At 35.5% G+C, this 26,808-nt stretch overlaps 1 protein-coding gene, 1 non-coding gene and 1 pseudogene across 6 annotated transcripts in view; 2 read left to right on the forward strand and 1 right to left on the reverse strand.

Annotated features, from left to right (window-relative positions):
* LCOR (ligand dependent nuclear receptor corepressor) overlaps positions 1 to 26,808 on the forward strand; it is a 137,017-nt gene that overhangs the window by 76,012 nt on the left and 34,197 nt on the right. For 3 of the 5 annotated variants that reach the window (XM_027587516.2, XM_027587524.2, XM_027587533.2), the window contains 3 exons: positions 10,979 to 11,111; positions 16,842 to 17,129; positions 20,050 to 20,143. In XM_027587516.2, the coding sequence (XP_027443317.2) occupies positions 10,979 to 11,111; positions 16,842 to 17,129; positions 20,050 to 20,143 (515 nt within the window). Of the gene's footprint in view, positions 1 to 10,978; positions 11,112 to 16,841; positions 17,130 to 20,049; positions 20,144 to 22,703; positions 26,388 to 26,808 lie in introns of those variants that run through there. The other 2 variants (XM_027587544.1, XM_027587538.2) reach the window with 2 other exon arrangements.
* Positions 7,275 to 7,450, reverse strand: LOC113924014 (annotated as a pseudogene).
* LOC113924028 lies at positions 9,092 to 9,198 on the forward strand. The gene has a single exon (XR_003520512.1). It is a non-coding gene; the product is annotated as a U6 spliceosomal RNA (small nuclear RNA).

Raw genomic sequence — 26,808 nt, forward strand, 5'->3', positions numbered from 1 at the left:
AACATTTGATATTGTAAGTCTTTTTTAACTTTAAACCTTCTGGTGGATCTGTGTGGTGTCTCACTATGATTTTAATTTTCATTTCCTTGTTGATTAGTGATGTTGAACATCATTATACATATCTTATGTAAAACATTTGTTTGAATCTTGTCTCCATTTTAAAAACTCAAGTGGTAATAATTCTTTATATAGTCTATATAAAGACATCATTTTTTCTTTTAAAATTCATGTTTTTATCAAAAAAATCTCATGCTTTCTTTTAGAAGCTTATTAATGTTGACTCTTATATTTTGATATCTGATCCATTTCTAGTTAATTTTTCTGTATAGTGTGACTTAAGTGTTGAGGTTTATTATTTTTCATAAATAACCCAGTTATTCTAACACCATTTGTTGAGAAGACCTTCTTTCCCCCTATTAAATTCCTTGGCATCTTTGTTGCATCAGTTGACAATATACCTGTGGGTATATTTCTGGACTCTGTTATTTGCCATTGAACTATATTATCTGTTTTTACACCAATACCAGTTTTTTGATTAGTGTATCTTTATGTCTGAAAATCAAATAGTACTAGTTCTCCAACTTTGTTTTTCTTTTTCAGACTTGTTCTGCTAATCTAGGTCTTTCTACATATATTTTAGAATCAATATATCAGTTTTTCAAAAAGCCTTTTAGAATTTTGATTTAGGATTACATTGAATCTCTAGAGCAATTTTGAGAGAATTACCATATTAGCAACAGAGTCTTCCAGTTTATGATCATAATTTATATCATCCTTATATCTTCTTTAATTTCCCTCAGAAGTGTTTTGTAGTATTGCTTCCCTTCATCCTGAAGAATTTCCTTTAAGCATTTCTAGTAGTACAAAAAGATAGCAACTCTGAAGTTGTAGGGAAAAGTATAAGCTTCTTATTTGAAAATATCTTTTGGATATTTGTTTTATTGCCATTCCCAAAAAGGTAGTAAAAGATAATAAGAGTATATTGTATGGATTGTGTAGGTAGAGATAACCAAGAGCTTAATAAAGAATTTGAGGTCTTTTCTATTGAAGATCCCAACCCACTGGGTATTAAGTCTCCTTTCCTCCTTTGGGTGATGGATCATCATACCACTCAGTGTTGACGGCTTCTGCAGCTCTCTGTTCCTTTACCTCTCCTTACCACCTTCACAGCTCCCTTAAAAGAAATTACCTTATACTGGAAAATTGACACAAACTTATGAGGCTACCAGAAGACATAGCAATTGAAGATAGATGACCTATACTTTCCCTGAAAGCTGTGTAAAAATTAACTTTTACACACACACACACACACACACACACACACACACACACACACTTTTCATTTATGCCAGCACTAGCGGAAAATAAAAGAAACATCCTTTTCACCATAATCACAATAAAAATGTAAAATAATAAATAATGTGGGAACTGTGAATAAACAACAGAATTTTAATGGAGATCCATTAAAGCCCACTTGGATAAATGTAAAACAGCTCCTAAAAAAGAAGACTGAATATTTTTTTTTTAAAGATTTTATTTATTTATTTGAGAGAGAATGAGAGATAGAGAGCACGAGAGGGAAGAGGGTCAGAGGGAGAAGCAGACTCCCCGCCGAGCAAGGAGCCCGATGTGGGACTCGATCCCGGGACTCCAGGATCATGACCTGAGCCGAAGGCAGTCCCTTAACCAACTGAGCCACCCAGGCGCCCGAAGACTGAATATTTTTAAGGGTGTTACATTCTTCCTGAAATACTTTCTAAGTATGATGCTCTTCAGATCAAAACCACAATGTCTTCTTTGGGGAGCTGGTGGTAGTGGGAAAAGAGTTGACTAAGTTATTTTAAATATAATCTGAAAGAATAAAGCTAGAATGGCCAAGACATTTTGGAAAATATGAATAACGAATAGGGATTTGCCTTCCCAAATACTAAGACTTACTATAAACACATAATAATTTTTAAAATATACCAATGATGCTTTTTTCAGTTCTTTATTAAGGAGAGAGCTTTTAAAAAACATGACTACTCCCTACTGCAGAGCTACAGAATCTTAACACTTTGACAGTATATTCTAGGCATATATGCTTTTAAGAAGCTCACAGTAGAAAAAGAAAGAAAGCAGCAGCAGCTCAGAGTAGATTCTGATATGACAGAATCACCTGTGGCTATGAATAAACCAGTCTAGGAGGACCAATTCCTGAATTCTGAAGGAAGCCATTCCTAGGGGATATAAGTTCCAATTTATATCTCCAACTCTATTCCTATTATGTTCTGAGCCAACTTGTTCTTTAATAACTAGGGATAATAACTGGTTTTTTTTATTTACAGAAAAGTATGTCACATCATTTTGTTATTTTTTTTGCCATACCATACATAATGACTCCTTTTAAAATTCAGATATGAGGGAGGGGAAATGACATGAATTTACTCTTCTTGTATCTCCTAGCTATTGTGTTAACTTTATTAGCTCTGTGTCATATGAACTTTCTTGTTCTTGTTGGTTCATTTTGGTGTATAGTATGTACAGTGAGGGAGGATGACCTGTATTTTGTTTGTACATCATTGCTATAAATTTTTTAAGATTTTATTTATTTGAGAGAGAGAGAGAGCACTTTATTTATTTGAGAGAGAGCGCACAGGCAGGGAGCAGAGGGAGAGAGAGGGAAAAAGAATCTTAAGCAGACTTTGTGCTTATCACAGAGCCTAACGCAGGCTCGATATCATGACCTGAGCTGAAACCAAAAGTTGGACATTTAACCAACTGAGCCACCCCGGAGCCCCACAAAAATATAATACAAATCACATACTTTTTTCAACTGCATCTAGTCACGATGCAGTTGAAAAAAGTATGTGATTTGTGTTATATTTTTATCTTTGGCTATTATTCTGGGTAAAGATAAGCAAAATAACCATTTGGTGAAAATTATTTTAAAACAACCATTTCAACTCTGGAAATAACTATCTTAAGGACATACAGCAAATGGAGAATCTTTGTTCAAAAAAATATACTAAATCTCAGTAAGAACAATGGGACTCTGGCATTTGACCCATGACCCACTCCCACCCACCTCACTGAGCTCAACTTGAGGGAAGCTCTGCTCTGAGCAGGAGGAGCAGACTGTGGGCTTCTCTCATATCTTCTAGCTTCTTGTTGCAGATACTTTCTTCCAGGCAGCTGAGGTCGAAAAGCCTAGTGCTCCTTTTCATTCACTCACCCTAGAGTGGAAGTCTACTCCAGGCACAGCAGATTGAGAGTACTGAGCTTTGGGCCAGGCATCATTCATAAGGCAGAAGTTGTATGCCAGGAGAGGCAAGTCATCCAGCACCCCCTCTCATAAAGCACAGATGTCACTCTGAGAGATGTTGGTTATTGTTCCAGCCCCCAGTTTCTGTGCAGTGTCACAAAGGTTCTTCCAGAGGGAAAGGCAGGCTTTGAGAATAGAGAACTCTGTAGCTCTCTTAAGGGAACTGACTTTATCTGGAACAGAGCTTACAAAAGTGGTAAGCTTACAAAAAGTTGTTGCTGAATATGATGAAGATTGTTGTGGTGAATAATTGAGGCTGGTAGCTCTATAATACTAGTAGCAACAAGTGAAATGTCAGACCAGACATTTTCTTTTACCAGAAAAGAGAGAACCAGAAAAAAAAGATAGCTAAAAGAGCCCTCCTGGGATTGGAGTAAGCCTCGAAGACTGGCAAACAGACCTAGCCCCTGCAAAGAGACTCCACTTTTATTGGAACAGAGAGTGGTACAATTTATGCACCATGGTGTGGCAGAAACACACCAGTGAAACAAATTAGTAGAGGCTAGCAGCTGGATGTGTGATACCACTACAGGCAGATCAGCAAGAAGCTTCTAAAGGGAAGAAGTGAGAAAGAAACTGCCAGAGAGTCTAACTGAACCCACAGTCATTCCTGGTGGACAGGGAGACTGCATGCTCAAGACAGCATCCCCTGAGAAGTGATACCAGAGGCTGCACAGTGCTAGTGAAATAGACTTCAATGACCCTAGAGATAAAGAGGGACATTTTTTTAATGATAAAAGGGTCAGTCTGTCAGAAAGACATAATTATATCCTTACCTAACAACAGAGCCCCAAAATGCATGAAGCCGAATGTGACAGAAGTGAGGGGAGAAATAGTTCAACAATAGTTGGATATGTTAATATTCCACTTTCAGTAATGGAGAGAGCATCTAGGCAGAAGATCAACAAAGATGGAAGACTTGAACAACACTATGTATCAACTAGACTTAAGATATTTATATAGAACACTCCACCCAAAAAAGAACAAAATACTCATTCTTAACTGTACATAGAACATTCTCCAGGAAAAGACTTTCTGCTAGGCCATAAAAAAATTAAAGGATTGCAGTCATACAAAAGTTTTCCCACTACAGAGGAATGATACTAGAAATCAATTACAGAAGAAATATGAGGAATTCACAAACGTGAAAATTAAATAACCACTTCTAAATAATCAGTAGATCAAAGAAGAAATCACAAAGGAAATTAGAAAATATTTTGAGATGAATTAAAAACAAAGCCAAAACATACCAAAACTTATGAGATTTAGCCAACAGCACCTAGACCAGAATTTATAGCTGCAAATGCCTATATTTAAAAAGATTTCAGTTCAATACCGTATCTTCCTTAAAAGACTAGAAAAAGAAGAGCATACTAAATCCAAAGCAAGTAGAAAGAAGGAAATAATGATTAGAGCAAAAATAAATGAAATAGTATAGAAAAATAGAAAAATCAACAAAATCAAAGGTTGGCTCTTTGAAAAGAGCCAACAAAATTGATAATGATATAGGGGAAATTACTACTGACCTTAGAGAAATAAAAAGAATTTAAGGGATAATATATATATTAGCAGACTAGGTAATTTAGATGAAATAAGCAAATGCCTAGAAGTATACAAACTACTGAAACTGACATAAGAAGAAATAGAAAATCCGAACCAAGTTTTGTTGTGGGATGAAATGTCTCTGCCACCCCACCCAACCCCCCAAAAAAACATGTTGAAGTTCTAATCCCTGGTACTTATGAGCATGACATTATTTGGAAATAGGGTCTTTGAAAATTAATCAAGTTAAGATGAAGTTATACTGGATTAGAGTGGGTCCTAAATCCAATGACTGGTATCTTTATAAGAAGAGAGATTTGGAGACTGAGGCACACACAGGGAAGAAGTCCATGTAAAGATGGAAGTAGAAATTGGACTTACACTGTCACAAGCCAAGAAATGCCAAAGATTGTTGGAAACTACCAGAAGCTAGGAGAAAGCAGGGAAGGATTCTTTCGAAGAGCCTTCAGAAGGAGCATGGCTCTGTTGACACCTTGATTGCGATTTCTAGATTCCAGAGCTGTGAGAGAATAAGATTCTGCGGTTCTAAGCCACTCGGTTTGTGGTAATACATTACAATAGCCCTAGGAAATTAATGCAACCTACAACAAGTAAAGAGATTGAAATTGTAATTTTATTTTTTTTAAAGATTTTATTTATTTATTTGACAGAGAGAGACACAGCGAGAGAGGGAACACAAGCAGGGGGAGTGGGGGAGGGAGAAACAGGCTTCCCGCTGAGCAGGGAGCCCTATGTGGGGCTCCATCACAGGACCCTGGGATCATGACCTGAGCCGAAGGCAGATGCCCAAGGACTGAGCCACCTAGGCGCCCCTGAATCTGTAATTTTAAAACTTTAATCAAAGCCCATGGCCAGACATCTTCACTGGTGATTTCTATCAGATATTTTTAAAAGAATTAATACCAATTCTTCACAAACTTATCTAAAATATAGAGGAATACTTACTCATTTTGTGAGACCAGTATTATTTGAATACCAAAACCAGACAGAGAAGTCACGAGAAAAGAGTACTTCAGACGAGTATCACTTATTTATACCAACAACAACAACAAAATTCTCAACAAAATATTAGCAAACCAAATCAAGCAACATATGAAGACTGTTAATACACCCTTACCAAGTGAGATTTATCTCAGGAATGCAAGGTTGGTTTACATTACAAAATCAATTAATCTAATGTAATACAATGCATTAATGGAATAAGTGATAGGAACCACATGATCATCACAGTGGATGCCCCCCCCCAAAGTGTTTGACCAAATTCAGCACCTTTTCATGATAAAAACATGCAACACACTAGGAATAGAAGAGAAATTCCTTAGCCTAACTCGCGAAAGTACATATCTGTGGTGGGAAGTTGAACATTTTTCCCCCTAGAATTAGGGACAAGACAAGGTTGTCCACTCTCATTTCTGTGTATTGTACCTGAGGCACTAGCCTTGGCAATTAGTAAAAAAAGAAACCAGTTACCCAGATTACAAAAAGTGTCTATTTGTAGATGACATGATGTCGTATATGGAAAATCCTAAAGAATCTACAGAACACTGTTAGAGTTAACAAGTTCAGCAAGGTTGTAGAATACAGCATTTAAAAAAAATGGGGGCGCCTGAGCGGCTCAGTCGGTTAAGCGTCTCCCCTCAGCACAGGTCACAACCCTAGGGTCCTCGGATCGAGTCCTGCATTGGGCTTCTTGCTCAGGAAAGAGCCTGCTTCTCCCTTTGCTTCTCTCTCTCTCTCTCTCTCTCTCTCATGAATAAATAATAAATAAAATCTTTTAAAAAATAAAAGGTTGTATTTCTAGACAAATAACAATGAAAAATCTGAACATGAAAATTAAGAAAACAGTTCCATTTACAATAGCATCCAAAAGAATAAAATACTTAGGAATAATTTTAAGATGTTTAAAACTTGTACACTGTAAATTTAAAGAAATTGTTGAAATTAAAGATCTAAATAGACAGAAAGGTATCTCATGTTCATGAATTGGAATACTTAATGTTATAAAAATGGCATTGCTTCCCAGAATGGCCTGCAGATTCAGTGCATTCTCTGTCAAGACCTCTACTACCTTCTTTGCAGAAATTGAGAATCTGATCTTAAAATTCATATGAAAATTCAAGAGATGCATGAATAGCCAAAACAATCTTATAAAAGAAGAGAGGACTTACACTTCCCAATTTCAGAACTTAACTACAAAACTACTGTGATCAACATAACTGTGTTACTGGCTTACAGATGGGAAATGGAGATCAATGGAATAGAATTGGGTGTCCAGAAGTAAATTTATGGCTAGTGATTCATTTTTTTTCAAAGATTTTTTATTTCTTTATTACGGAGTGAGTTGAGTGAGAGAGAGCACAAGCCAGGAGGAGAGGCAGGGGGAGAGGGAGAAGCAGACTGCCTGCTGAGCAGGGAGGCTGATGCGGAACTCGATCCCAGGACCCTGGGATCAGGACATGAGCCGAAGGCAGACGCTTAACCAGCTGAGCCACCCAGGCTCCCCGGGCTAGTGATTCTTTCAATTAGCAATAATCGCGCCTCGGATAAACCTCATTGGCTACGATACTGCCACTGCACAAAGCTCCCTGGCTAGTGATTCTTGACAAAGGAAGTTGGACCCCTTCTTATACCATACACAAAAGTTTACTTGAAATGGATCATATACCTGAAAGGAAGTTCTAAAACTATACAACATTTAGAAGAAAACATAGGAGTAAATCTTTATGACCTTGGATTAGCCACTAGTTTTTTAGATATAATACCAAAAGCACAAATGACCAAAAACTTAGATAAATTAAAATTCATTAAAATTAAAAACTTTTGGGGGCACCTGGGTGGCTTAGTTAAGCGTCTGCCTTCGACTCAGGTCATGATCCTGGGGTCCTGGGATTGAGTCCTGCATCAGGGGGAGCCTGCTTGTCCCTCTGCCTGCTGCTCCCCCTGCTTGTGCTCTCTCTCTCTCTGTCAGATAAATAAATAAAATCTTTTTTAAAAAAAAAATTTAAAACTTTTGTACTGCTAACAGTAGTAGCATAAATGAAGTGATAAGCTCACTGATGGTGGAAAATATTTGCAAATCTTATGTCTGATAATGGACTTACATCCAGAATATATCAAGAATTCTTACAACTCAACATTAAAAAGGTAGATAGCCCAGTTATACACCAGGCAAAACATATGAATAGACATTTCTCCAAAGAAGGTATTTAAATGACCAATTAGATGTTCAACATCAGTAGTCATTAGGGAAATATAAATCTGAACCATGAGGCACCACTTCTTGTATACTAGAATGGATGTAATCAAAAAGATAACAAGTGTTTATGAGTATGTGGAGAAGTTAGAACCCTCATTGCTGTTCAGAATATGAAATGGTGCACCTGCTTTGGAAGATGGTTTAGTACTTCCTCAGAATGGTAAAACCTAATTAAGACATGATCCAGAAATTCCACTCCTAAATATATATCCAGGAGAAATGAAAATATACATCCACACAAAAACTTGCACACAAATATTAAAGGCAACGTTATTTGTATCATAGTAGCCAGAAAGTGGAAACCCAAATGGTCATAACTGATGATTGGATAAAATGTGCTGTATCCATCCAATGGAATATTGTTTGGCACTAAAAAGGAAGGAAGTACTGGTACATGCTGCAACGTGGTGAACCTTGAAAACATTATTCCAGGAGGAAAAAGTCAGTCTCCCCCCCCGCCCCACGCACACGAATATTGCACAATTCCATTTATACGAAATATCCAGAATAAGCAAGTCCATAGAAACAAAAAGTGGTAACAGTGGTTGCCTAGGGTTGGGGCAAATGGGAGAATGGGGAATAGCTGACTGTTAATGGGTACAGGATTTACTTCTGGGGTACAAAAATGTTCTAAAGTTTATCATGGTGATGGTCCCACACTTCTGTGAACCTACCAAAAAGAAAACATTGAATTTTATACTTCAAATGGGTGACTTGTGTGGTATGTGGTATGTCTATTATGTCTTAGTAAAACTTTTCAAAAACAAAACAAATAGGTGTGACTAATTAATGTGAGCCAACTGAAAGTTATCTGTATGTTTCAGAGTCCAGGTTGATAAAATTGGTTAAAATTGTTTAATTCAAGAAAAAACAGGTAGCACCTCCCTTACATGTTAGTTGCTATGAGTTGATTTAGTAAGACAGTAGACTGAATGCAACATTAAACATGGTTGAAATATAGATGTTCTGTGCTCGCTTCGGCAGCACATATACTGAAATTGGAATGATACAGAGAAGATTAGCATGGACCCTGTGCAAGGGTGACACACAAATTCGTGAAGCATTCCATATTTTTGTGATGAGCACCGGGTGTTGTATGTAAGTGTTGAATCACTAAATTCTACACCTGATATTACACTGTATATTAACTAGCAGGAATTTAAATAAAAACTTGGAAAAAATACACAGTTTTGTAAATGTGTATGTAGAATCATTCACTGAAACTACACTATACAATGCATCCTTCAACTAACATCTTCTCTAAGATACAAGTGTTTCTTAAACATGAAAAAATAAATACAGATATTCTGCTCAAAGTCTGACTGAACTGACTGAATGTAAGACTAGGGAGTTAAGTACAGTTCGTACCATGTAATGTCGCATTTTAAAAATCACTAAATGATAGTTGAGGATTTTATTGGACTCTTTAATATCCTATTCCTAATACCTTTTAGATATTAAATCTGTATCAAAATTACATTATTTTGTGATTCATTTTAAAAAGTTACTTAATTTCTTCAGGCCACAAAAGAGAATGTTGGCAAATACAACTATAATAAAGGTTTTCATAATGATTTATAACACAGTATTTTCTTTATGTGGCAGACTTAATATGTCTAATGTAGAAGTTATATGGGATGATTATTTTAGTTTGATTATGCAAGAGAGTTCTTCATATTAAACTATTTGTAATATATAATTGATGCTAAATGTGTCTTTGCAAAATACTATTTTGGTTGTGCTGTCAACACATTTTGGATGATGGGGGAATCATAAAAAGCTGGTTGCAAATGTCATTGGGTGTATTTGAAATCTTTAAGAAAATTGTGGATTATAACATTCTTCAGTGTCTTGTTTATTACTTCCTTTTCATTGTGTCAAGGCATGTCCTCATTTTCTTATTTAGAAATGGACTTTTAAGTTTTCCATGACATAAGTAAATGCATATGGCGATACATTGCAGTGATTTGAAGTAAATTATATGCGCTGGAACTTAACACGTTAAACATGTACTTTGCTTTTTTTTACACTTTTATTTTCTATTATCATAGTTTTCTGTTTATTAGCTACAAGAATGGAAATAAGTACAAAGCATTAACAACCTAGTCTAGTGCTCCTGCAGTCTGAGAACAGATTCTGGGAATGTTTGGGATGAGTCTAGTTCAGCATTTTGAAACTTTCTGAACAGGACTTAAATTTTTATATTGTAAACATTTTTAAGCATAAATAGAAATGTTTACCTTTAGAACATGCGATGCACTCTATTCTTAAATTCTTTTTTCTAGAGCCAGTTTTAACCTATTAATTTCACAACTCTAAACATTTGAAAGCTATAGTTTATGAAATAGTATTCTAGGGACAAAATTATAAATTTAGATAACTTTCTCTTTGAGTTTTCCCTACTTATGGCCCTTTTAAAAATGTTTGTTTTGTGTCTGGAAAAAACATCTTGAATTTGGAAAGGAAACATTCTCAAATAACATTTAGGGTTTAAGGTATCTTTTTGTCTGAGTTGAATTGTGTGTGAACTGTTGCTATATAGTGTAATAAGAACCATTATACTTGAATGCTCAAGAAAAATTTTCCTTTAGTAGTATTAGCTTAATTAGAGTTTATCTGTAAATTTTAAACATAATTCATAAGATAAATAAAAACCACCCGAAGTGTATTTTTACATTCACTTTGCTTTTTGTGGCGATAACTTTTATTCTGATTTGAAGTTTTAAAATATTTTAATTGTATTAAACTGATTTGCCTTATCTGTTACTAACATTTGTCTTTGATTTTGCATCTGTGCTTTTGATACTGAATGGGGAAAGATCTTTGTGCAAATATTTCACCAAATATTTTTACAGGGACACTTAGTCGGTCTGGATGAACCAGCTTCGGGAGCTGGGCAAGAAGCTCTGCTTAAACAAGAGCAAGCAAAAATCATTCGATTCGAGAGACAAGCAGAAGAGTTCCTCAATGCAGTCTTTTATAGAAAAGGTTGGTTCTAGTGAAGAATGACATTTAGCATCTGCTTGTCTTATATTGATTTCCTTAATTTTAACGTCATTTTTTTAAAAGTCACTTTAAAAATATTTTTCTTTATTGATAATATACTTTATATTCTTTTGGTCAAGTTAAATTTGGAATAGAGTAAGGCAGCCCCCCTTCCTCCTTTTCATTCTGAAGTGATGGTGTCATGTAAGTTTTTATTAGTTAAATCGTTCCTGAAAGTATTATGAATGTCTGAAAATTCTAAGGTTTCAGCAGTACAGTGTTTTCTCAGACAAATATTCTTACATAGTTACAGTTTTAATCACAGATAACCAGAAAACCAACTATGTAAAATTTAATAATTCCTCACTGAAATTCATTTGTAAAAAAGAGGTTCAGTTATATCTTAAAATTAGATTTGCAAGCATTTCTTCCTTGATGTAGTCTTGCTTCACTCACATTTCATTGAATTATTAAAATTGGAGATTATTATATAGTAAAACTTATACCCCATATATTGGAGGTGGTATTTAATAGCTCTACCTCTTAGATTTTTTCTATTTTTCTTTCTTCTTGAAACTTTTGTAGACATGTTTCACATTTCTTTTCTCTGTTCACAAAGCATAATTGCCATCAGTCAAGACCTTCAGGAAGCTTCCCTCCATGATCTGTTCTAGTGAAATCTTTACCTTCAAGAAATTCTTTCTAAATGGATTTGTATTCCTTAGTTATGTCTTTCCTTTAGTTCCAAGATGGAGATTACTGTGAGAAGTTCTAAAAAAGTTTCCTACAAACTCCTCATAATCCTGAATATTCCTTATTTAATCTACAGCAGACTCAGTGATTCTGCTTTCTTTAATATTTTTTTATATGTTCTAGTTTACACCTCTCATTCTCCTAGGAATTTTCCTGCTTCCCTCCAAAGTTAGAAGGGTGATTTTTACCTACACTGGTTGAAAGTCTGATAAGTGCTATTCTAATTGGTTGTTTACAGTTGGAGACCAACTGATGTTCTGCTTAATGTGGTCAGTATTTTCAAAATGGAGTATGAAGTTAGGCGTCATATAAAATTAAGGAGTGAAGATTATTGTTTTCAGAGGCACTTTTTTTTCTTCCATCAGATCCCTGTGCAAAATTAAATCTTTTAGTACATCCTCACTTCTCTTTTCATCTCTCTAGCACCCTCTGACCTAAAGCTCCCAACTGAGGCTCCCATGCCCACTTTATCTTCCCCTTAGAGTGTCCTGAATTCTAAAATTATGTTCAAAATAGTAATTGACTTAGTTTTACAAACATTGATTGTTTTATTAAAGTAATTCACATTTAAAGTATAAATGACAGATCAGTTCTGTCAGTTTTTTTTTAAAGCTTTTTTTTTTTAAGATTTTATTTATTCATTTAACGAGAGAGGGAACACATGCAGAGGGAGTGGGAGAGGAAGAAGCAGGCTTCCCGTGGAGCAGGGAGCCCGATGTAGGGCTCAATCCCAGGACCCTGGGATCATGACCTGAGCCGAAGGCAGATGCTTAACCACTGAGCCACCCAGGTGCCCCTTGTTTTTTGTTTTTTTAAATTTTTATTTGTTTGACAGAGAGACAGCAAGAGAGGGAACACAGGCAGGGGGAGTGGGAGAGGGAGAAGCAGGCCTCCCGCTGAGCAGGGAGCCCAATGCGGGTCTTGATCCCAGGACCCAGAGATCATGACCCGAGCTGAAGGCAGACGCCTGACAACTGAGCCACCCAGGCGCCCAGTTCTGTCAGTTTATTAACAAAATAAAACATCTTTACAGCTCTTCTGCTGTTCTCTACTTTAGAATGTGTACTGAGTCATGAGTCTCTCCCTAATATACATGGAGAAAGAATTTTCATCTACTCTTTGCTTACAGGGAGTTAATAAGGTCAATCATAAGCATATTCCTAAAGAGAATTGTAGCCGCTTTGTCTACTAGTCCTGTCTGTTTGTCATGTAGGAATAACTTAAAGTTCTTAAAAGTTTTCTTATTTAAACAGATTTTTGGGCACATGAGGGAATTTTTACCTCCAAATCAGTCTTAGGGTAGACTTCAAGAGATGAGAATACTCTGAAATGTATGTAAAGTTAAATTTGTGTATTTTTGTATACTGGCATATGATGCTCAGAAAAAAGAACTATTGCTTTGTTATTGGAAGTTCCTTCCTCCTTGTTTTATGCATTAATATCGTTATTTTTAGATATTGTATTAATCTTCATGAAAATGTCTTAACAATGACCATTAGTACTCTTCAGGTTATACCAAAAATGTGTAACATGAAGAGATATAACAGGGAATTTAGTCTGAAGGGGATTTTTTTTAATAAATAGCTCAGAGATTTGGATTTGTTGTTACTGAGTATTGCAAATGAATGTTTTTTGTTTTGGGGGGCAGGGCAGAGGGAGAGAGAGAATCTTAAACAGCCTTCATGCCTGGCTTAAGATCAGTGAGATCATGACTTGAGCTGAAATCAAGAGTCAGATGCTTAACTGACTGAGCCACCTGGGCACCCTGAAAATTTTATGTTTTAAATAATTATGAAAGGTACTATAAGTTAAGTAGGGACATAGATGCAATTAAAGTAAGCTTTTGTGATATGGACTCTATAATAAATTGCAGCTTACAAACAGTGTACCTTCTACAACTGTCATTATCATATTCTTTCAGCTTGCTTTGTCACTTCTGTTAGAAAATTTGATACTTTCCTGAAAGTTGGATTTTTTTTAAAAAATTTCTTTATTTTTAAATTTAAGATTTTGAGGGCGCCTGGGTGGCTCAGTTGGTTAAGCGACTGCCTTCGGCTCAGGTCATGATCCTGGAGTCCCAGGATCGAGTCCCGCATCTGACTCCCTGCTCAGCGGGGAGTCTGCTTCTCCCTCTGACCCTCCCCCCCCATGTGCGCGCGCACTCTCTCTCTCTCTCTCTCTCTCTCTCTCTCTCTCTCTCTCATTCTCACTCTCTCAAATAAATAAAATATTTAAAAGAATAAATTTAAGATTTTGAGAGAGAGCATGCGTGCACACGTGCGCGAGAATGGAGGGGAAAGGCAGAGGGAGAGGGAGAAGGAGAGAATCCCAAGCAGACTCCACGCTGAGCGTGGACCTGACTCAGGGCTCAATCTCATGACCCTGAGATCACAATCTGAGCTGAAACCAAGAGTTGGATGCTCAACTGACTGAACCACCCAGACGCCCCAGATTTGCATTTTTAAAAACACACAGGTGGCTGGTGATGTAGCATTTACTTGTTTTCATGTAGTTTTAATTTTGATTTGATTAGTTGTTTTTATTTGACTCCGTTGTGCCTGTTCTCCAAGGCATATCTAAGTTTATAGAAGTTGTGTTTTAAGTAAGTGAAAGAACGAAATGTGTTCAGGAAACTTCAAAAGATGTAGAAATTCAAATGGTAGAGATGTCATCAATTTGTGAATATGAATTGTGTTTTATGATTATGTTCTTCGTTCAAAAAAGAGGCAAGACAGACTGCAGGCATTTAAAGCTCAGAGGTAGCAATTTATGGTCTTTATCCTAAAATCTCTGACTCTTCACAAATCTCTTTAATTATATTTATGAATCTAATTAAACACAGACATCTCATAAATTCATTTTGCTTCCTACTTGGAAACGTTCTTCTTTATGAGTTACTGGGGATAAGAAGATACACTAATATATTAAAACTTGAAATTATATGCAGTCTTTCATTTGGAGGATGGATCTGAAGTGGAAAGTTAAATGAATATTAATAAGAATATTCAGTGGGTAGAGAGATTTCAAAAAAGCAGTGTGTGGCTAAAATGTTTATTAACATTTAAGGAACTTGTCAGTGGTTGCAATAATTTCTGAACCTTACCTAATTGAACACCTTAATTCGTAAACCATCTAGCATACTCTATAGAGAAGAAATGTCAGGTTAGAAATAACTTGTTAGTAGAACAGAAATGTTGCTGTTAAAGCAAACCTTATTAGACTTCAGAGAATTAAATATTCTGACTTTAGGTTATCTTCTGGTATTGAAGGTTATCTTTCAGGAAAAAAAAATTGTTCTTAGGAGTCCCATGAGGTTTTGATGATTATGTGTATGTTTACTGTGGAGATTTTAGATTTTAATAGTAATAATCTAAATTTATAAATCAACCTAATTCCCTTCCAGCTCCAACTGTATTATGGGTAATTTACCTTCTATAGCTAAATCTTTAAAAGACCAAGGAACCTCAGGTTTTCTGAGAACTGTCTTCTAAAATCTCTGAAGTGTGGTGAAGTAAAGGTCACAAGTGGAGGAATATTAAGAGCACGGGGAGAGATTTATTTATTTTTATTTTTTTAAGATTTTATTTATTTATTTTGACAGAGACACAGCGAGAGAGGGAACACAAGCAGGGGGAGTGGGAGAGGGAGAAGCAGGCTCCCCAACGAGCAGGGAGCCCAGTGTGGGGCTCGATCCCAGGACCCTGGGATCATGACCTGAGCCGAAGGCAGACGCTTAACGACTGAGCCACCCAGGCGCTCCACAGGGAGAGTTTTAATCAGGGTTCTACCACTAACCATCTATACAGATTTGAAAAGGCCACTTATTCTTTAGACACATTAACCTCATTTGTCTAAAGAAAAAACTTGATGAGTATCGATTGATTTAACTGATCCATTTATTACTCATCTAATATGAATGCATCCTTTATGCCAGGCAAGATTAGGTGCTGAGTATACAGAGGTAAACAAACATAATCTCTGCTCTTGAGAAGCTTAGCCTCCCTGAGAGTGTGGTAACGGTGGAGGTGTGATGACATATTTATACCTAACATTTCCCTTTTATTTTCCCCCATTTGACCTTCAAGGTCCCTTCCAGTGCTAAAAGTTCTTTGAGTTAATGAATTCATATGTTTTAAAATTAACATTGATTAGAAATTGATAACTTAGGTGTTTATTTCATTACTTCCGTAGCTACTATGTTTAATGATTGGTAGAGTGTATTTAAAGAACTCATGGAAAATATATGGGCTTAAGCTTTTGAGATATGGCATTTAAACTCCTGGCCTAGGGGCTCTAAAATTATAGTCCCTCGGCCAGCTTCATCTAAAAACTTCCTAGAAATGCCAGTCCTTGAGCTCACCCTAGAACTGCTGAATGAGTGACTCTGGGGATAGGACCCAGCAGTCTGTTTTTATAAGCACTCAAAAGTGATTCTGATAAGCCTGAAAATGGGAGGCTATTGCCCCAGTCTATCATGGATCTTATATTAAATATCTCCTTTTGTAATTTTGATATGCCTTCAGTCTTTAACAGAAAGTAAATTAAGCACTCATGAACTAAGTAAGTAATCCATTCTTCAATAATTTAGGAAGAGGTAGCTGAGGAGGAAAGGTCTAGGAGAAACCAGAAATGATCTATAGGTGGTAAACGGGGGTAATTATTTCATAAAAGAAGAGTTTGAGATTTCTGTATCAGGTAAGTGATTCTTGCCCATAAGATATACTATTTGTTATCCCTTTATTTAATTTCATAATATTGAGGGGATGGTGTTTAGAAATGATTTTATGAAAATTTTATTTTTAAAAATCTGGAACTCAAGTTTAGAGATTAAAAATACAATTCTGAGAGGGAATACTACTTTTAAGATATTGCATTATAAGAAAAAAGATAAAATGAAATTTTATGTTTGCTTGAAAGCTGTCTTTTTTTTTTTTTAAGTACATTGTCCCAATTTAAAAGTAAATAAATCTTTGTTTACAGACAGTCCCTGGGTCTCCGACCCCAATATTCCCCTAGTGGCCCGTGAGATCATGCAGCGAATGATCCAACAATTTGCTGCTGAATATACCTCAAAAAATAGCTCTACTCAGGACCCCAGCCAGCCCAATAGCACAAAGAACCAAAGCCTGCCGAAAGCATCTCCAGTCACCACCTCTCCCACGGCTGCAACTACTCAGAACCCTGTGCTCAGCAAACTTCTCATGGCTGACCAAGACTCACCTCTGGACCTTACTGTCAGAAAGTCTCAGTCAGAACCTAGCGAACAAGGTATGGTTTGATGTCAAGGTCTCCTCTGTCCAATCAGAATACTTTAATTTGGGGAGAAAAAAAATTATTGGCAAGTAGGGCACCAGTAACAATAATAGGATAAAAACTAATGTGATTCTTAAATTATTCCTGACTCTGCAGTGATAGAGAAGAAGTACAGATAAAATGGCTACCTTATGTATCAATAGTTCATAGTTACGATTAATGTACCACCCAGGAAAGTTAGGTGGATACAGTTGTTACTGATCTTTAATTTACTTGATATTTATATAAATATTTTATACTTTCCAAGACTTTGCCATAGCCATTGTTTTTAAAAGCCCTATGAAAAATTAAGTTTTCCCTCTGTCCACCAGTGTTCTAGAATTAGCACCTATCTGAGAAATAAATATGTCTTATTAGGTAGCAGTTATACTCTGCAAATGAAATTATAAGGCAAGAATGTGTATTGTTTGCATTTTTAAAAAAGAAACTCCTGGGGTTAGTTATAATGAGGAAGACGTTAGACACACCAGGTGGTTCAGTGTATTCAGTATTTTATAAATACACAAACACATCCATATGTGTGTATGCTATAATATGAACTAATCTTAGAATATTTCCAAAAGGTAATTTTAATTTTTGGATGAAGGGAAAAGGTTTAAGAGGTTATCAGTTTTGCTTAGCACATATTTCTTGAATTTATGAAAAGTCTACTGTCTTAAATAGATTAAATATTTTTGTTGCTTTGTGATCTCATTTTACCTTTAATTTCACAAAGATGAAGTGAGCATTTCAATTCTGACATTGCTTGACCCATTACAGATTGTAAATTGGTGATGTCTATTCTAATGAGATTCCTTGTCATAGAAATCTTGTAAGAGTGTACAGAAAGTTATGAGATGTGTAGATTTATTGGTGAGAAATACAGGTTCATTTTGCAAAAAGTTTAATTTGTATGAAGAACTCTTTGAAAGGACTTCTTTTGCTTATTTTAAGTAATTTAAGAGGAATTTATACTTAATGGACTGGCTTTAGTTGTTTATTAAAAAATGTATTTTTGAATAGTAGTTCTTGCTTTTTTCCTGTTTCTCTGGGTAATGAATAACAATCACAATCTCAGAATTCTGAGATTTCCTAGTAGAACTCCTCATTGTCATATGTTCACATCCATCAGTGTACTTTTACTTTCGGTTACCAAAAGCAAAATTGTGCTTTTCTGTGCTTTTTCTTTTTGTTGAGGTTTATCTTTACCAAAGATTGGTAGCTTTCATTAAAAAACTCCTCGCTCAAAATATTGCATTAAAAACTTCAGTTTTACAATAGGAGAATGACAGCATAGAGGTTGTATTTAAAGTATTAATAGTGGAGATTAACGTATAAAGATGCCACTTAGTCTAATTTAACTCCTAGTTGGTGCTATGTTTAAGAGATATGTTGTACCGACGGTATGCTCTTTTCAACAGAAATTTAAGCTAGATGATGGGATTACAGTGTTTAGTCTTTAAGTGAAACAAAATTTTTTAAAATGGTATTTCCCAAATGAATTTTCATGTGTTTCTAATGAAATCACAGTATATTTAGTATATTTAAGTAGACTTAAAATATATTGCCTGTTTGATTAGACAGATTTGGAAGTCTTTAAATAATGGTGTCTTTGGTTGGAACTATTTTAAGCAGTGTATTTGCTTAATAGATGTCTAATTGGGTTAAGATTCTTAATAGGACACTTCGTTCTATAAGATTACAGTTATATTTTTAGAAATATTAGTGACTCTAAAGGACAACACTTACTTTCTATGAGTGTGGGATTTTTGGTTTACAAACTCAGTCACATTTATTTCTAACAGCATGAAATCAGGAATGATAGTGTCTTCAGACACAAGTCGTATGTAGGTTCTATATTGGGGCAGTTTTTAACATAACTAGATAGAAAGTCCTCTCTGCTGACCAACTAAAAAGCAGAGGCATGGAATATTAGCTTGCTTTGTTAATTTTGGACAGAATGGCAGCTTTAAAAGTTGTCCAGATGAGGAGTTTTCCTTTTTAGACATGTCTATGAGGGAACAAAGTCTTTGTGGGAAAAGAAGGTCTTCTAATTTTATGTTTTAATAGTATGAATTTGTTATTTGGTCTAGCTTCAGTAAAAAATGACTAAACATCTGGGCTGTCATCAGTATCAAGACTATTTCTTCTTTCTCTCCCTAAACTTTGCTCATTAGTTTGTAATAGCTTATTAATTGAAAAACCTTGCCTTTATAGATACCAAGAAGGGAATTTTGGATCTCTGCAGATTTTTTCCAAAAGATTGAATCCAGATACACATTTTTTTGCAGATATGTCTAAAGAGTAATTAGGCCACATGAAAATTATAAACAGTTAACATCTGATTCACTTTACGGACTATTTTGTATATACATGTAATTTAACCATATAAACATATTTTAAAATGATTTGTGTTATATAAAATTTTCTAAATCCAACTTTTATGTACTTATAGTGTTTCAGGTAGACTTAGCTCTTGAGGAATTTGGTTTTATAATTTGTATGATGTGGTATTAAAAACTCACGTGCTTTGATAAAGGTAAATTTAGAAAATGGAGTCTAATAGTTCTATTACAGAACTTCATACTGTGTAACTGCGATTTCTAATATCTCACTATATCCTAACATCTTCAGTGATATGCTGTACCTTTTGCCCTACTGATAAAATATTTAACCCTTGGAGATATTAGATATAACAAGCTTTGCTAAATGTATGTCACTTTAGGAGGGAAAATAATCCTGATTCTTCTATTAACGAATTGACTTCATAACTCACATATATGGCTAGTGTATCTGCATGGTTGACTGGGCCTATTGCTTTGTCACTTTTGGTCTGTTCAGTCCACATTTGTTCCTAGTTTTTAATATCCTCAGGTGTTTGTTTGTGTCTCTACAGACGGTGTACTTGATCTGTCCACTAAGAAAAGTCCGTGTGCTGGCAGCACATCCCTGAGCCATTCTCCAGGCTGCTCCAGTACTCAAGGGAACGGGTAAGGGAAAATATTTGTAGCCTTCCACAGTTTTATAGGGGACAATTTATCAAAGATTGGTACAAATCTCCATTATGTGTTTTTTTAAAAAATCTTCAGAGTAACAGTCTTGTAAGTGGGCCTTTAGTAAGTTACTTAGTCCATCTCTCAAGTAAAAACACAATTTGTGAAGTCCAGAATTGACTAGTGTAGATCAGTTTTGCCAGATCACTACAGATAGTGAGTGAATGAAAATATGGCAAGAATGTCTTTGGCCTTTTTGTTGTTGAGTGTTTGAGAGGGGGAAACCTAACCTAAATAATTACAGGGTTCAGATGTAAGGCAGTATTATGTGTGCTGAAGTTGTTGAATAAAAATTGGGCTCCAGTACTTAACTTGGCATCTCTAATAGAGTGTGTGGGTATGTGGAGGCTGTTCATTTTTTTCTTGTTTGTTTTGGTTTGGTTTGGTTTCATTTGTTGATTTGAACTGCAGTTTTAACTCTGTGTGGCAGTTCAGAAAATGTAATTGTATGTATTTTTTGTTTTTTAAGTGGTTAAGACTATAGATGTTGGGATAATCATCTTATGCTACCAAGACATTATTATTACATGCTCAGTTTTGATAACTCTTAGCAAAGTAAAGTGAATTTTCTGACCACCTAATTTTATAGTGTAAGAATTGTCTTAATTCTCCCTCTACATGTACAAATAAGCCACTTACAAAAGTCAGGTATTAATGAAGACATTTAAATACCATATTGGGAAGGATGTCCATAAAATTGTGTTGTAACCAAAAATCAACTTCATATATGAAAAGTAACTTTGGTAAGTTAAATTAGTTAATATGTAGGTTCATTTAACTTTTAGAATACCAACATAGGGAAGTTGTTTAGATGTTAAAGAAATAAGTACACACTAAATGGACTAACCTTTTTCAACTTACTCTTAATTACCTTCAAATTGAAGAATTCCTTTGCTGACTTCTAAAATGCTGCCTTTATTTTCTCTAAAATTCCATCATTTTCCTTTTTCTCTCCTCCTTTATTCAGTCTAAAAGTAACTTATTGATTTAATGCAGTTTGCATAGTTTACCAATCTTTTTTTCTTAAGCCCTTCTTTTCACTATAGTTTATATTAGATACAAGTCATTGTGGTCCCAAATCATTGGATTCCATTTATATATCAGAAAACTTGAATTGTGTAATTAAGAACACATGTAGGAGAAGCCTAAGTGTGGTTTGCATAAATGAATCCCTTGTTTAAGATTTAGTTTAAACTTGGCCACCCAGTCCATGTATAATATGGTTGAAGTTGCTGTGGTTGACCCCTCTGAATGGAAAGAAAATGTTTTTTATGTGTATGATTTTCTGGAAGACAAAAGCACTGATAAGACTGCCCATCTTTTAGTTGATTATTAATTATTATCTTTATTATGTTATTTACTGATAATAGCACAGAATCCCTGTAGACTTTTGGAGAACATAGCTGGTTTATCATTATTTCTTCGAAGTTCCACTTTTGTGCCTAGTAAATGTAATTACTACCCTTGGGCATGCTTTACCAGTTACCAGTTTTATCATTGATAATATTTATCTATTGTGAAAATGGAAACCTTATGAATTAACTTTGTGTAAATAGTTGACTTTTTAAACATTATTTGAGAGCTATCCACTTAAAATTTCAAAATTTATATTTGATATTTTAAGAAGAGACACTTTTAATTAAAGAAAACTGCTACAAATTGCTTACATACCTCTGACAGTAATAACTTTGAGTAGAACTTAAGGAACAAAGTTTGGGGAAAATAAAGGGCAGTTTCTTAAAAGATTGGATTATTTCAAGTGGAAAATTAGTGGTACTCATGTGTCTGCAACTAATAGTGTTTTAAAATGAAGAAGTGTGGTAAGTTATAATGCGATGGGTATTTTGGTTTGTTTTGGTTTGGGTTTTCCCCTTGGGGCTGGTAGCCATACTTTTTTTTTCCCCAAGCAAAATAAGAAATGTTATTTGAACTTGTTTGGTTTTGATAATGAACATCAACTTGTTTGTGGGATAAATGAGTAATTATCTATGGGTTCCACCACTGTAAATCGTTCCAGTTTTATAGCTGGTTGTCATGAATGTTGAATATGTTACATTAAAATAAATAATTTGGCTTACTCTTTTATTACTGTACTTGTTTAGTGGTAACGTCACATTGGTAACACAATTCTGTGTAGATCTATGGAGACTTGATGATTACTTTGTAATTAATAATTAAGGTGCTATTTTCAGACAGTTGCGCGAAACTTTTTCTCCGAAAATTTGTGAACCCAACCAGAGACCAGCTGACAGGTTTAATTTTTCTTTGCCCAAAAAGCTCCTGGTTTTTTTTTTTCTTTTTTCCTTTTTCTTTTTTTGTGAACAAGTTCTAAAACTAACTGCCGAGACCACTTTTTTTTTAATTTTAGAGAAAAATAAATAAATAACACAAAGTGATGTTACCCAAGCAAGGCCTTCTAATAAAGGAGTGGTCCCCTCACCCATCCCTCCCTACCTGTGCAAGTCCTGCTCACATCAGTTTCCTTCCATCCAATTAGGCGACCTGGGAGACCCAGCCAGTACCGCCCAGACGGACTTCGGAGTGGTGATGGGGTACCTCCAAGAAGCTTACAGGATGGAACCAGGGAAGGTTTTGGACACTCCACATCACTCAAAGTTCCATTGGCTCGATCCCTGCAGATTAGTGAAGAACTACTGAGCAGAAACCAATTGTCCACAGCTGCCAGCCTTGGGCCATCTGGATTACAGAATCATGGACAACACTTAATATTATCCAGGGAAGCCTCTTGGGCAAAACCACATTATGAGTTCAACCTCAGCCGTATGAAGTTCAGGGGAAATGGTGCACTCAGCAACATCAGTGACCTTCCTTTTCTTGCAGAAAACTCTGCCTTTCCAAAAATGGCACTTCAAGCAAAACAAGATGGAAAAAAGGATGCGAGCCATGCATCTCCTGTAGACTTAAAGATACCACAAGTTCGAGGAATGGATCTTTCTTGGGAATCTCGCACTGGTGATCAGTACAGCTATAGCTCTTTGGTAATGGGTTCACAAACGGAGAGCGCGCTTAGTAAAAAGTTAAGGGCTATTCTTCCAAAACAAAATAGAAAAAGCATGTTAGATGCTGGACCCGATTCTTGGGGCTCAGATGCTGAGCAGTCTACCTCTGGACAGCCATATCCCACATCGGATCAAGAAGGAGACCCTGGCTCCAAGCAGCCTCGGAAGAAAAGAGGGCGTTACAGACAGTACAACAGTGAGATACTGGAGGAAGCAATCTCAGTGGTTATGAGTGGAAAAATGAGTGTTTCCAAAGCTCAGAGTATTTATGGGATTCCCCACAGTACCCTGGAGTACAAAGTAAAGGAGAGGCTGGGCACTTTGAAAAACCCTCCAAAGAAAAAGATGAAATTAATGAGGTCGGAGGGGCCAGATGTTTCTGTAAAGATTGAATTAGATCCCCAGGGAGAGGCAGCACAAAGTGCAAATGAATCAAAAAATGAGTAGGAATACTGTAGAGTGCCAATTACTGTACAGACTGGGTGAGCACTACTGCATTGTTCAGCTATCATTGCTTACACCTGACTCCATTTACTGTGACACTTGTTTCTTTGCAGATTTTGCATTGACTTGTGTGTACAGAGGTGAAAGGTGCATTCTGAATGTTGCATATTTTAAAATTTTCATGTGCAGTATGGCTCGGGATATTGTTTGGCCTTTTTGCATGTTTCTCTACAAAAGAGAATTGAGTTACCTCACAGAGAACAGATACATGGAAGTGGACTCCTTGCCTGTAGAGCCTGCATGCTTTTCTTTCTTTTTTTTTCTTAAGTTATATTTGCCTTTATTTAAAAAAGAAAAGAAAAGAAAAGAAAAAAGCCCCCTTCTAGAAACCACCTCTGTCATACTGGGAGCTTTATCATTACAAATTGGAAAGCCATCTTATAAAATCATTCATGTTTCTCTTCTACATTTCAACTAATTGAAGGATTAAACTAAAGAAAAAAAATCCTAGGAACAATGAACCTTTGAATTTAGGAAATTTGGTTATTCAGTGATATGTAATTATTCAGGTCAATTTACATTTTATGATTTTCTTCTCACTATTAAATTTACTTAACAAATCAGCAATCTGTTTAGTGCTCACCCAGAGGGAAAGGAGGTGGAAAATGTGCACACACTACCTTCAGAAATCCTTTGGTTAATTACTTTGTAACACTACCTTTGCTGTAATTTTATTTGGTATTTTCTAAGGGTAGAATTTGGTCTCACCAACAAGTGAGGATATAGCCTTATCTCATGGAGGACGAGCTCCGTTCTTACTCAGGAGCAGTCAGGGTACATTACATAAAACAATAGAGGATGCCTCATTTTAACAAAGTTTCTTTGTATTCTTAAAACCTTTTACAGATTTGATCATGTGCTAACTAACGACTGGATGTCGTTGCAGCAACTAGTTTAAGATATTCAAGATCTGTTTATTGGGGAAAGGGAGAAGTAAGGAAAGAAGTGTGTTTAAGTAATTATATTGCAAAAGTGGTGTCTAGATTTTACAGCCTCAGTAGTCTGCCCAAATATCCACATGAATGAAGGATCCATGTTTGTGGTGAGAGAAAAAAACACAACCCCAAGGTAACCTAATACGATTTAGGTTGCATTTCACATCTAATGATCAGTCAGCATTCAAGCTCAGTAGAATTTCTCTTTTTAACTAATCCAGATACTAGAACAAGGGGGGAAGGGTTGTTTTTTAGTTTTTATTTAATTTGTTGCTTTCAGCTTTCTTTATTCTTTTCTTTTCTTTTCCTTTTTCTTTTCCTTTATTTTCTTTTGCATCCTGCATTCTATCCCCTACTTAACTTTTTCTGATATTTAGCTGATTTTTATGGTTATTTAGCACACAATTCAGGACTTTTCAGATCATGTTTATATAAGCACTCCATGAAGAGCATCTAAGCTTTTTTTGAGATGGGCTTTTCAAATTACAGTAATTAAATTCAGAATATTTATTTCCTACAGTTTTTTGCAAGAATAAGTGATAAAGCCCATGAAATTTAATTTTGCCTTGTGACCAAATTAAAATTACTGTTGGTGCAAAAACGAAATCCACACCACATACACCCTATCTAATCTGCTGAGAAAGGTGGTCAGGCCCTTCTAAATGCTTAACCAGAAACAAACAAAAAGTCATTAGAGTTTTTGTGTAAAATAAAATAAAACTTGGAGCATTAAATTGAGGCTGATGGTTTCAGATGGATACTAAGAGATTGGAGAGAAGTAGGTCCAGATATTCCCAAGGCATAAATTCTTGCCTGGCAACTTTGGAGCAGTTAATTAGGTAAAGGATAGTTTTCCCTCAGCAACCTATGTGTTCAAAGGTTAGGCACACCATTGCTGTTATTGAAATACATGCACTGCTCATTCTTGACATAGCCTGGGCTTGGGTTCCTCTTTTGGTTTGGTTATTTTGTGTAGCAGTTTAATCTGTGGATGACTGAGCCTGTTTCTCTTAGCTTTCTAGTCTCAACAGAAAAAGGAGCTTGGGTTCAGAGCAGTATATGACTCTGCAATATTTTCTAGCCTAGCTAGAAGTTGCAGTAAAAATATTTTATGAAATATATGGTTTTCATCTGCAGTTGAAGGAAGTTATAAAAAGTTTGCTGAAAGCAAAGGGCTAAGCTTGTGAAGGAATGCCTCCTTTGTTCCACACTCAGTAATTTGTCACACACAATTAATTGCAGCCATGGTACCTTTTTGCCTGACGTTTGGGGAAAAGGTCCTTTGAGGAATTAATTTGTGCTTGCTTTTATCCCCTCTCAGAAAGGCATCATTAAAGGCCCATTTAAAAATCTGGCCCTAAAAGTTCAACTTTTGTAGTTTTACTGTTCAGAGAGGTTTAATCCTGTGTGGTAGTCTATAAAGTGATGTATGAGTTATGTAAATTTTGTCATTGTAGTGTACATGGAGTGATCATTTTACTAACATAAATATTTTCTATGTGTGTTTCAGTGGATGACAATCGAGCAGCAGAAGAATGGTGTGCCTACCCTTTAATGCTGCAGTTTAAATAAGAGAACTTGTATTGTGTCATTTCAGATTGTAGGCTGAGACTTGTAAATAGTGAAAATTTGAGTACTTCTATTATTTGTTTTGGTTAGAAAGTGAATTTAAAAACAAACCAAACTCTAAACTTTCTCAGATTAAAAGTCCTGAGACCTGAAGATTGTAATATTCATGTCTGTGAAGCTTTTAAACATTACACTTGAGATCAGTCATGACTTGATATTCAGGTAAATTTTCTTTTCCAAGAAGCTTTTGAATAAGCATATTTCCTCCAAAGGTCGGTCGGTCTCTTTTTTTTTTTCTTTTTTGAGTGTAGATTATTTTAAAGCACTAATTGCATTACATTGGTAACTGCAATATAAAATAGCCATTATTGTTTTGTGAAGCATGGTTGAAATTAGATAGTGGTCCCTTTTAAATTTCATGAGCCTCTCAGAAAAAAATCTTTAAAAAAAAAAGTACAGAAAGCTGCTGAATATTTCAAAAGATATATATTTTACCTTATTGTAGGTTTGTAAAGTTAGTTGGTAATATTCAGGTGCACTTTTAATGTTAAATTTTGTGTTCAGAGTTCCATTA

Source organism: Zalophus californianus, chromosome 15 (genome assembly GCF_009762305.2).
Source record: "Zalophus californianus isolate mZalCal1 chromosome 15, mZalCal1.pri.v2, whole genome shotgun sequence".
NCBI lineage: Eukaryota > Metazoa > Chordata > Mammalia > Carnivora > Otariidae > Zalophus > Zalophus californianus.